Consider the following 12,956-nt stretch of genomic DNA (forward strand, 5'->3'; position numbering starts at 1 on the left):
ACACTTGCTCACATAGATATTATTGATTAGCAATAGTTCTTATGGTTTATCTTACTGACCCAGTCAAAAAATAATGTATCTCGAAAGCAGGAAAATTTTCCTGATAATTCTCTATGTGAAAGATTTTCTTCCAGAAAATGTAAATAATTGGGGAAATTTTGATGATAAGAAAGATACTGCTGAATTTTATTTCCTTCCAACTCTTAAATATTTTGCAATATTTTACAGTAAAAAATCTTTAGTGTTACTATAATAATTTACCCAGAATCCATATTAATGCATATACCCCACCTGATTATTTGAATAATATTTTTCAAGATACATTGACATTTTTGAAAATTTTAAAGATCAATTAAAAAAAAAATACAAAGCAAGAATAATTGCTGCAATAAAGTCCAAACCTCTTAGTTAGCATGACATTCAAGACCTGCCACCTGCCTTTCCAATTTTACCTCTCATTGCATCGCTCCATGTATGGTCAGTTCTCAATTATCTGGTAGTGAATTCATTCATTTTTGTTTAATTGTGATTCAGGCACAGCAGGGAGCTGGGAAAGGTTCACCTTTCAAGCCAACTTTGTAGTTATAATTGGCTGTTACTGGTTTTCTAGACCAAGCTGCCTTGAACTTCTCTGGTTGACAGGAAGAGAGAAAGGCTTGGAGCTCTGCCCGTTCCACCCTGCCATTGCCAGGTTCACTCCAGGCTTGGCACTTCTCCTTTAGCTGTGGGTACCCAACCAAGACTAATGGGCAGATCATGAGTTGATTGCAGTTTTGTTTTAAGTATGGTTTTACACGGCCTCCTTCCTGATCTCCATTTGCTCATTTACTCTTACTGAGAACTGACGACTCTGACTGTGTTGGCTAATATTTTTTGCTTCTTTGCTTTTACTCATATTTCACCCTGCTCGAAATGTCCTTCCTTTTCTGTTGAAATCTTACAATCCCCTTAAGCCCTCAGAAAAAAATTAGAAGTACCTTCATTTCATTCCCTTTTCAATGTGTATTTTATTCTTATTGGTATTTTAGTTAGTGATTTTATTTATTTATTTATTTTTACTGTATTTCCTACTACTGTGTGTGTTATTAACCATATTGGTTTACTGTAGCAGCCTTGTGTATGCAGAGAGATTAATAAATATATTAATTATATTAACAATTCATTAATAATTAATAAATAACTAATAAAAGAGGTCAATCAGAGACTGAATGAATTATTGCTAAAGAAGATCTTTATTTGCTTTTTTTCACCATTAACATTTTACTTTTCAAAGTTTAAGCACACTTACATGGACTTCCACCTAAAGTAGGATGAAACAAGACATATAGTCAAGGTCTGGGGGTCATCTAGTATTTCTTACAGTGACATATTGAGGAATATGTTTCATCTCTTTTACTATAAGCATCTATAAATCGTACAAATTATTTATAAATATTTATTAGTATATTACATAAGAAAGTTTTATTTATATTCTGTTCAGAATGTTCTCTGTATCATTAAAATATCTAATATTTATTGTTAGAAGTGAAGAATAATTATTTCTTATCTATAGACTAGTGTCACAGATTGCTTGTATATGAAAGAACTGTTAATATAGATCTAATTGTCTTGAAGATGTTTTCCTACAGCTATATTTTATTCTTCCAGAAACAGATGGGTGAGATGAAACTACAGTTTGAAAATGTCGTCAAGGAAAATGAAAGGTAGCTCGATTAACTGTTATTTCATTTTTGTCTTAGGTAACTTTTATTGTTACTTGGTGTTTTATTCATTTAGTGTCCTGGTTATGAATGTGGGCTCTGGGGACTGATGTCCTCTTTGACTCCTGGCTCCGTTGCTTTCTGGGTATGTGACCTTGGACAGTTACTTAGCCTCTTTGTGCTTTTCCTCATCTATAAATGGGAGATAATAGCAGAACCTGTTTCATAGAGCTGACTATAAAGGACAAAGTAAATGCTTAAAATAGGGTATATAGTAAACACTTTATAAATGTTAGCAATCATTAGTAGTAGAATAGCATGTAATATATAAATACATTAGGAAACATACCAATAAAAGAAAGCCTGTCAGCCCACCATCCATTTAAGAGCTAAAATGTTATCAATACTGGTGCACCTATCCATGTTTTCTTTCCCTACGTCATCCCTCTCCTTCCCTCTGCCAGCAGTTAATACTGTCTTGAAATTTTATCATTCCCTTGCTTTTTAAATTTTTATAGATACATCTATGCCTAATGATATACTATTTTTATGTTTTTTTTAAAACTTACATAAAACAGTATTATTTAGTCTTTTGAGACGTACTTTTTTTCACTCAGTATCATGCATAAATAGAAGAATTTCAAGGGATTAAATTGCTTGGTCATAGGCCATGTGGTATTCAATTCTGCAATATATTTGCCAGCTTAATTTCCAAAGTGGCTATACCAATTTTCATCCCACAAGTGAACATTTATGAGTTTTTATTGATCCGTATCTTTCGTCAACACTTGCCCTTACCAGCTTTCATAATGTTTATTATTTTGAGTCCTAAATAGTATTTCATTGTTTTAATTTGCATTTTCTGAATACCAATATGTTCAACCATTTTTCATGTATTTACTTACCCATGTGATTTTTCATGAAATGCACATTCATTTCTTTTTCCCATTTTCTATTTGTTTATCTTTCCCTTAGTAAATTTATATAATCTGTATTGTCAGTATTTGTTGGTGTGCCAGTCAGTGTTAACCATAACCATTGTAGGCATTTCAAACAAGTAAGAGATTTAGTCACTGTCAGTTAAAATGTAGGTAAGATCATTGGTTTTGTCATACCATAGAGGCTGAGATGCTGTGGTCAGGAATTTATGCTGCTATAGCCACCACTACAGCAGCATTTTCATGAAGCTGAAAACTTGACACTGGAGAGTAGGGTATGGGTTGCTGATTTCAAGAGCACTCAAGTCTACCAGTTTTGCTTGCCATCTATCATACCTATAGGAAAATATTCTCAGCTCACTTCCACCTTCCATATCCCCCTCAAGTGCCTCTCTCTGCTGAAACTAATCCCATACAGCACACCAGCTGCAAGAAAGTTTGGGAAATAAAGTTCTAGAATTTTAATTACTATAAAAGATGCTAGAATATGGAAAGGAATGAGAATGAATAATGAGTGCCAGTGACCCGTTTGTTGTATTAGACAATAGGTACATTTCAGATTCCTGTTTCCAGGTTGTGATATGTTTCATCAACAGAATTTTATTTTTTTTCAAAATCTTGAGGTAGTTGAATGTATCTATCTTTTCTCTTATGGTTGTTGATCTTTGTGTCTCTAACAAATCCTTTCAGCCTGTGGTCATAAAGATCTTCTCTCACATTTTCTTTTTAAAATGTTAAGGGTTTTATTCTATTCCAAGTTTAACTTTTGAAGGTTAAGTAACTGGACTGAGATCTGATAGAACTTTTGTTGTTGACATAAAACTAAACCAAAAAAATTAAGAAATCTTTTTAAAGTTTGGCATTCCTTTGTTTGCATTCTTCTATGTAAATCTCTTAACTAGATTTTCCATTTTTCTCATTTATTTCTGTTTTTTCCCATGAAGTTTTCTAACTTTTTTATGATACACTATTCTTTTTCAAAATAATTATGAGACAGACTATGATCTTCCTAGTAAAGAGTATTACTAAGATTTTTGAATCACCAGTATATGTAAGTAAAGTTTGTATTTTAATGTTTTGAGGATAATACGGTGTTACATGAATGAGCCAGTGATTTAGTCGTTTCCTTTATTTGACTCTGTACTCTTCCTTTTATGCCCAGGTCTTTTGAAACCAGTCCTCTAAAAACCTGCCTTTACTGTTTTAAAGTGCTGCAGTCATGGCTCATGAATATATTTATTCTGAGTATAAGGAGGAAATGAGAAAAAATGGATCTTGAGCTTGTTAAAAGGCACTTTAAATAACTCAAAATGTTATCAGGTTTTAAAGTAAACTCTGTCTTTAGGGCAGTATCCTGCTTTTAATTAAGCATTGCTGTTAAGGGCTGCAAAATCAAAAAGAGTTTATCATTTTTAAGGAAAATACTTTAGATATGATCAGGTCAGAATAATGGAAGCTGGCAGTGGCTTGGATTATACAGTAGTAGGCAGTTCCACATTTGGGGGCTTGGGAAACATTCTACTACATTGTATATAGCTGAATATTACCTAGGAATTGATTACAAATAGAAAATAGTGAAGTCATTTTATTAGACTTAGGAAGAGGTGAAACAAATATTCGTTATATCATCCTCATTTTTAGTCTATTCCTTGAAATGCAGTTCATGTTGAGAATATACTAGTTTTTATTTTGTTTTTGTCTTATTTTCTTTAGTATCATATTTCCTTCTCATAACTTGCCAGAGGAAGGAAATTGGTTTATATAGTGAGTAAATATATGGACAGCACTGTCTGGCACTAAGTAAATATTACTTTTTATTGTTATTATTTTTATTTTATGATTGAGGGTTTGAAAGACAGTCATTGCCTCTATAAGAGCTATTTTCCCCTTCTTTCATAGTTCATATAACCCTGATTTTGTTCCAGTTTCATTGTGCTCAGAGGATATGAGCTTCTTCCACAATCTCGGGTGATAAATCTTAGATTATAAACTCATGCACATTTCTCATGTCAGGGATTGGTTTAAGTATAAACATGAGATTCACTTTTATCCAGTGAAATAAGGGACAGTCTGTAGTAGTGCCACTGGGAAGATTTTTCTCGCTGCCAAGAAGAGAGACTGGCAAGAAGAAAACTCACCTCCTTTCAGTTCCTTGTCATTTTCAGATCAGTTTAGTTGCGTCCAACCCTTTGCGACCCCATGAACTACAGCATTTTAGAAAGTGTTATGTTGAAGCTACTGTAGCTGTACATTTGTAACCATGATAGTAGATACCAGAAACCCAGTGAGATGGGAAGAAGGGAAAGATGGGGAAACCTTTCGTCCTTAAATTACATTACTGAACTGCTGAAAGAATACTGGAGTCACGTACCTTCAGATTTAATATTTGGTGAAGTCATAAGACATGCATCCAATAATTCATAATATTTATTAAGTACTTACTAAGTTGTTGTTGTTCAGTTGATAAATCATGTCCTTCTCTTTGCAAGCCCATGGACTATAACACGTCAGACTTCCCTGTCCTTCACCATCTCCCAGAGTTTGTTCAGACTCATGTCTATCAAGTCAAGTGATGCTGTTGAGCCGTCTCATCCTCTGTCACAAGTTTCTCCTCCTGACCTCAATCCTTTCCAGCATCAGGGTCTTTTCTAGTAGAATGGGTTCTTTGCATCAAATGACCAAAGTATTGGAACTTCATCTTCAGCATCAGTCCTTCCATTGAATATTCAGGGTTGATTTTCCTTAGGATGGACTAGTTTGATCTCCTTGCTGTCCAGAGGACTCTCAAGAGTCTTCTAGCACCATAACTCGATAGCATCAATTCTTCGGTGCCCAGCCTTCTTTATGGTCCAGCTGTCACATCCATACATGACTACTAGAGAAACCATAGCTTTAAATATTCAGACCTTTGTCAGCAAAGTGTTATCTCTGGTTTTTAATACACTGTCTAGGTTTGTCATAGCTTTCCTTCCAAGGAGCAAGTGTCTTTTAATTTCATGGCTACAGTCATTGTCTGCAGTGATTTCAGAATCCAAAAAAAAAAAAAAAATCAGTCACTGCTTCCACTTTTTGCCATCTATTTGCCATGAAGTGATGGGAATGAATGCCATAATCATTGTTTTTTGAATGCTGAGTTTTAAGTCAGCTTTTTCACTCTCCTCTTTCACCCCCATCAGCAGTAGGCTCTTTAGTTCCTCTTCACTTTCTGCAATTAGAGTGACATATCTGAGGTTGTCGATACTTCTCCCAGCAATCTTGATTCCAACTTCTGAGTCATCCAGCCCAGCATTTCACATGATGTCCTCTGCATATAAGTCAAATAAGCTGAGTGACAGTATAGAGTCTTGACGTACTCCTTTCCCAATTGGAACCAGTCCATTGTTCCATGTCCGGTTTTAACTGTTGCTGCTTGTTCTGCATACAGGCTTCTCAGGGGACAGGTAAGGTGGTCTGGTATCCCCATCTCTAAGAATTTTCCAATTGGTTGTAATCCACACAGTCAAAGGCTTTAGTGTAGTCAGTGAAGCACAAGGAGATTTTTTTGGAATTGCCTTGATTTTTCTATGATCCAGCGGATGCTGACAATTTGATCTCTTGTTCCTCTGCCTTTTCTAAATCCAGCTTGTACATCTGGAAGGTTTCAGTTCACGTGATACTGAAGCCTAGCTTGAAGTATTATGAGCATAATCTTGCTAGCATGTAAAATGAGTGCAGTTCTATGGTAGTTTGAATATTCCTTGGCATTGCCTTTCTTTGGGATTAGAATGAAAGCTCACCTTTTCTAGTGATGAGTTTTCCAAATTTGCTGACTTAATGGGTGCACCGCTTTAACAGCATCATCTTTTAGGATTTGAAATAGCTCAGCTGGCATTCTATCACCTCTACTAGGTTTGTTCATAGTAATGCTTCCTAAGGCCCACTTGCCTTTACACTCCAGGATGTCTGGCTCTGAGTGATCACACGATTGCAGTTATTTGGGTCATTAAGACCTTTTTTCTTTTTTTTTTTAATAGTTTTTCTGTATATTTGTGCCACCTCTTCTTAATCTCTTCTGCTCACTGTTTCTGTCCTTGTTGTGCCCATCTTTGCATGAAATGTTCCCTTGGTATCTGTAATTTTCTTGTAATAGTCTTTGCCATTCTATTGTTTTCCTCTTACTTCTTTGCACTGTTCACTTAAGAAGGCTTTTCTATCTCTCTTTGCTATTCTCTGGAACTCTGCATTCAGTTTGGTATCTTTTTCCCTTTCTCCTTTGCCTTTCCCTTCTTTTCTAATCTCTGCTATTTGTAAGCCCTCTTCAGACAGCTACTTGGCCTTCTTGCATTTCTTTTTTGGGGGGACGGTGTTGGTCACCACCTCCCGTACAGTGTTATGAACCTCCATCCATAGTTCTTCAGGCACTCTGTCTACCAGATCTAATCCCTTCAATCTATTTGTCACCTCCACTGTATAATCATAAGGGATTTGATTTAGGCCATACCTGAACGGCCTAATGGTTTTCCCTACTCTCTTAAGCCTGAATTTTGCAGTAAGAAACTCGTGAGCCACAGTTAGGTCCCAGAAGTGTTTGCTGACTGTATAGAGCTTCTCCATCTTTTACCACAAAGAATATAATCAATGTGATTTCTGTATTGACCATCTGGTGATGTCCATGTGTGAGTCATCTCTTGTGTTGTTGGAAGAGGGTATTTGCTATGAGCAGTGCGTTCTCTTGGCATTTTTTATTCCAAGGCCAAACTTGCCTTACTCCAGCTACCTCTTGACTTCCTACTTTTGCTTTACCGTCCCCTCTGATGAAAAGGACTTTTTTGTGTGTGTGTTAATTCTGGAAGGTTTTGTAGGTCTTCATAGAACTTTTCGACTTTAGCTTCTTCACATTCGTGGCTGGAGCATAAACTTGGATTACTGTGATGTTGAATGGAAATGAACCAAGATCATTCTGTCATTTTTGAGATTGCACCCAGGTACTGCATTTCAGACTCTCTTGTTGACTATGAGGGCTACTCCATTTCTTCTAAGGCATTCTTACCCACAGTGGTAGTTATAATGTAATTATATGGTCATCTGAGTTAAATTTGCACATTCCCATCCATTTTAGTTCACTTATTGCTAAAATGTAGATGTTCACTCTTTCCATCTCCTGTTTGACCACTTCCAATTTACCTTGATTTACGGACCTAGCATTCCAGGTTCCTATGTAGTATTGTTCTTTACAGCTTTGGACTTTTACTTTCACCACCAGACTCATCCACAGCTGAGCAACATTTCTGCTTAGGTCAACCTCTTCATTCTTTCTGGAACTGTTTCTCTGCTCTTCCCCAGTAGCCTTTGGACACCTACTGACCTTGGGGGCCTATCTTCTGGTGTCATATCTTTTTGCCTTTTGATTGTGTTCATCGAGTTCACAAGACAAGAATACTGAAGTGGCTTGCCATTCCCTTCTCCAGGGGGTCACATTTTGTCATGTGGCCATGACCCATGGCACATTGACCCATGACCCATGGTCACATTTTGTCATGTGGCCATGACCCATCCATCTTCAGTAGCCCTGCAAGATGTGACTCATAGCTTGCTTGAGTTAAAGCTGAGACCCATGTGATCATTTTGGTTAGCTTTCTGTGTTTGTGATATTCATTCTCTTGGCTGTGAGATTATAAATCTTGCTTCCTGATGAGAGGGACTGGCTGTGGGGAAAACTGGGTCTTGCTCTGGTGAGCAGAGCCATGCTCAGTAAATCTTTAATCCAGATGTCTGTTGATGCGTGGGCTGTGCTTCCTCCCTGTTAGTTGTTTGGCCTGAGGGGACTCAGTCGTAGTGTTGCACGCTCTGTGGTAAGGCTACTAGCGTGAAAGTGAAAGTCGCTGAGTCATGTCCAACCCTTTAGACCCCATAGACTATACAATCCATGGAATTCTCCAGTCCAGAATACTGGAGTGGGTAGCCTTTCCCTTCTCCAGAGGATCCTACTAACCCAGGGATCGAACCCAGGTCTGCCGCATTGCAGATGGAGTCTTTACCAGCTGAGCCACAAGGGAAGCCCGGTAAGGCTACTGGTAAGGCTACTGGCAGCCTCCAAAAGAATTTCAGGACCTTCAGCACCTTTCAGGACTGCTGCTGCCACTGCCCCTATCACCACAGCAAGCCACTGCTGACCCACACCTCTCCCGGAGACCCTCCGACACTCACAGGCAAGTCTTGGTCCGTCTCTTGTGGGGCCACTGCTCCTTTCCCCTGGGTCCTGGTATGCACAAGATTTTGTTTGTGCCCTCCAAGGGTTTCTGTTTCCCTCAGTCCTGTGGAAGTTCTGTTATCAAGTCCCACTGTCTTTCCAAATTAGATTCCCTGGGCATTCCCAGTCTCTTTGCCAGATCCCCAGGTTGAGAAGTATATCATTAGTATGTGTTGATAATAGCCTATGAACACAAGGTACTAGATGTTACATATTTGAAATTTGGGAGGAAAGAGTTCTTGTGCATATTTATAAAAAAAAAAGAAGCCACTGTTTTTCAGTACTTGTCCAAAAAATGTTATTCTGTACTCAAAAACTTTATTTATCTAATGGCAGAAGGTGAATACATTTGCTCTGTTTTCCAATGAAAGAGAAGACATCTCTGGGATTACGTGGTAAACACTGCTCTTCTGGTGCTAATTTATGTCTGTATACTGTGAGGAAAACCATCCTTTCTACTTAAAGTTTAATATTTTTCCTTCTATAATCTCAGAGGTATACCTCTCATATAAACTCAGAGGTATCCTAATTTCTGTATATGTCTCTGTTTATGATAAGTCTTTGTTTGTATATTTTTATATATATATATATATATATGTCTCTTACCACACCCCCCCCCATAATTACTAGTCTCCAGTCACACTGGTAATCTTACTGGCTTCCTTAAAACTGGCACATGAATGTGAAAGTCGCTCAGTCGTGTCGGACTCTTTGTGACTCCATGGACTATACAGCCCATGGAATTCTCCAGACCAGAATACTGGAGTGGGTAGCCTTTCCCTTCACCAGGGGATCTTCCTAACCCAGGGATCGAACCCAGGTCTCCCGCATTGCAGGCGGAATCTTTACCAGCTGAGCCACAAGGGAAGCCCAAGAATACTGGAGTGGGTAGCCCATCCCTTCTCCAGCAGATCTTCCCGACCCAGGAATTGAACCGGGGTCTCCTGCATTATTGCAGGTGGATTCTTTACCAACTGAGCTATCAGGGAAGCCTAAAACTGGCAAACCAGTTTCTACTAGAAGCCCTTTTGCCTATTGGTAGTTCTTCTGCCTGGAATGTTCTTCTCCAGACGTACACAGTACTGTCTCCTTCTCGTCAATCAGAGAAGCATTCCTTGACCACGTTATCCAGCAGTACTCTTTCCTCCCACTTCTATTTTTCTATTACCCAATTTTATTTGTGATACCTATTACTACCTGAAATTATTTATTTGCCTGTCATTTTTCTACTAAACTGTATCCTTCATGAGCAGCAGCCTTTGTCTATTCTGTTTACCACAGTATACCAAACATTGAAAATGCTTGATATGTATTAAATGTTCAAATAATATTTTGGGGTGGATGATTGCAAATATTAGGATTATAAGCACTTACATATGGGAATACATTTGGCTCTTTTTGCTTCAAGAAATAGAAACAAGTCATTCTAAGTAAGTGAGAATGCATGATAAGGAGGAACATGGAATACAACTAGAATTAGGCAACATTAGGACCATCTCTGAGGATATGCTTCTTTTATTAGTTGTCTCATACAGACTGCATGGTCCCTCTCAGTAGTGGCACCCCTCTCATATAGCTGCTGCTCCTACTTTTTTAACCAAAAAGCTGATTCTCTGTTCTTTAGTCAAATTCTGAAAGTACCCATTCTTGGTACTTTGGTTGGTTTAAATAATGGTCAGTACTTCTATTTGTCAGAGTGCTTGATGTCAGTCAGTTTATGATAAGGCTACCCTTAAGAAATATGCAAAACTCTAGTCTAATTATAGACTTCTCTATGTAAAGAATACCCTATGCTATTCCCCAGAGCATGGGCTGTTGTCAAGGATTACTTAAGTCTGGGCACAACAGACAATGTAACTGTAACACATCCAGTTATTCTTGGTGATGGCATCACTGTTGTTGGAGAAGGCTTTAGTGAGAGGATGAAATTTGAGCAGATCCTTTAAGAATGAGCAGGAGTTCATCAAATGAAAATTTGTATGTTTATTAAAGTACAGATCATTTACAGTGGCCATATCCCAGCATATTTATATAGGGAATTATGCACAAGACTGGAATAGTGGGCAGAGACCAGATAGTATAAGACTTTGCATGCTCATTTCAGTCACTCAGTCATATCCGACTCTTTGCGACTCCAGGGACTGTGACTCACCAGGCCTCCCTGTCCATCACCAACTCCTGGAGCCTGCTCAAACTCATGTCCATCAAGTCGATGATGCCATCCAACCATCTCATCTTCTGTCGTCCCCTTCTTCTCCTGCCTTCTATCTTTCTCAGCATCAGTCTTTTCAGATGAGTCAGTTCTTCGCATCAGATGGCCAGAGTATTGGAGTTACAGCTTCAGGCTCAGTCCTTGCAATGAATATTCAGGACTGATTTCCTTTAGGATTGACTGGTTGGCTCTCCTTGCAGTCCAAGGGACTCTCAAGAGTCTTCTCCAACACCACAGTTCAAAAGCCTCAATTCTTCGGCACTCAGCTTTCTTTATAGTCCAACTCTCACATCCAAACATGACTGCTGGAAAAACCATAGCTTTGACTACACAGACCTTTGTTGGCAAAGTAATAATGTCTCTGCTTTTTAATATGCTGTCTAGATTGGTCATAACTTTTCTTCTGAGGACCAAGTGTCTTTTAATTTCATGGCTGCAGTCACCATTTGCAGTAATTCTGGAGCAAAAAAAAAGTCTCTTCACTGTTTCCCCATCTATTTGCCATGAAGTGATGGGACCAGATGCCATGATCTTAGTTTTCTGAATGTTGAGTTTTAAGCCAACCTTTTAACTCTCCTCTTTCATGTTCATCAAGAGGCTCTTTAGTTCTTCTTTGCTTTCTGTCACAAGGGTGGTGTCATCAGCAGATCTGAGGTTATTGATATTTCTCCCAGCAATCTTGATTCCAGCTTGTGCTTCATGCAGCCCGGCATTTTGCATGATGTTCTCTGCATATAAGTTAAATAAGCAGGGTGACAATATGCAACCTTGAGGTACTCCTTTCCCAGTTTGGGAACCTGTTTATTGTTTGATGTCTGGTACTTACTGTTGCTTCTTGACCTGCATACCAGTTTCTCAGGAGGCAGGTCAGGTAGTCAGGTATTCCCATCTCTTTTAGAATTTTGTACAGTTTGTTGTGATCCACACAGTCAAAGTCTTTGGCATAGTCAATAAAGCAGAAGTAGATGTTTTTTTTCTGGAAATCTCTCGCTGTTTCAGTGATCCAACAGGTCTTGGCAATTTGATCTCTGGTTCCTCTGCCTTTTCTAAATCCAGCTTGAACATCTGGAAGTTCACAGTTCAGGTACTGTTGAAGCCTGGCTTGGAGAGTTTTGAGCATTACTTTGCTAGCTTGTGAGATGAGTGCAATTGTGCAGTAGTTTGAACATTCTTTGGCATTGCCTTTCTTTGGGATTGGAATGAAAACTGACCTTTTCCAGTCCTGTGGCCACTGCTGAATATATGCTCAGTTAAGGAATTTAAACTTGTCCTACAGATGGTGTAGGGAGCTCTTCGGGGATTTTAAACAGAGGAGAGAGTACTGTTGAAGGACTGTACTCAGTGGCACTTCAGAATTTGAAAATTCCATTTTTTTCTGGAGAGAATATATGTGAGTCACTGCAAGCAGAAGGGAAGCGCAGTTGTAGTTATCAGGCTGCTCTGTGTTAATACCCGAAGGAAACCCTGCACCGTGGTGGCCATATCAGTACCTTCACCCAGGAAGCTTGGACTTGAGGATGAACAGAGTCTGTAAGGTGAGGGGAGGCATGTAGAGGGGTTGTACAAGGCAGTTGTCTAGAATGTTTTGTGATTGTATTTGTCTTACCCTCTCTTCTCTCTTACAGAGTTCTAAAATTCACTAACACTATTCCCTGCTCCCTCCCCTATTTTAAGATCTACAAAATTGAGATGTAGCTGTAGGGAATGACATGTCAGATTAATAAGCAGCAATTTTTATTTTTAACACTGTGTAAAAGAAATGGTGCATCTTACTATCAATGACAAATTCAGTTCAAAAACAAACTGTTAGAATTGTTTGATTCATCTTTGTCAACTCGAAGATTTAGAAAGTGGTCTTGCCTATTTATAACTGGTTA

At 38.4% G+C, this 12,956-nt stretch overlaps 1 protein-coding gene across 3 annotated transcripts in view; it reads left to right on the top strand.

Annotated features, from left to right (window-relative positions):
- Positions 1-12,956, top strand: part of SCLT1 (sodium channel and clathrin linker 1) — a 225,298-nt gene that overhangs the window by 40,106 nt on the left and 172,236 nt on the right. For all 3 annotated transcript variants that reach the window (XM_020886621.2, XM_020886612.2, XM_020886639.2), the window contains one exon: positions 1,648-1,703. In XM_020886621.2, coding sequence (XP_020742280.2) covers positions 1,648-1,703 — 56 coding nt within the window. The remainder of the gene's footprint in view (positions 1-1,647; positions 1,704-12,956) is intronic.

This window comes from Odocoileus virginianus, chromosome 12 (assembly GCF_023699985.2).
Source record: "Odocoileus virginianus isolate 20LAN1187 ecotype Illinois chromosome 12, Ovbor_1.2, whole genome shotgun sequence".
Lineage (NCBI taxonomy): Eukaryota > Metazoa > Chordata > Mammalia > Artiodactyla > Cervidae > Odocoileus > Odocoileus virginianus.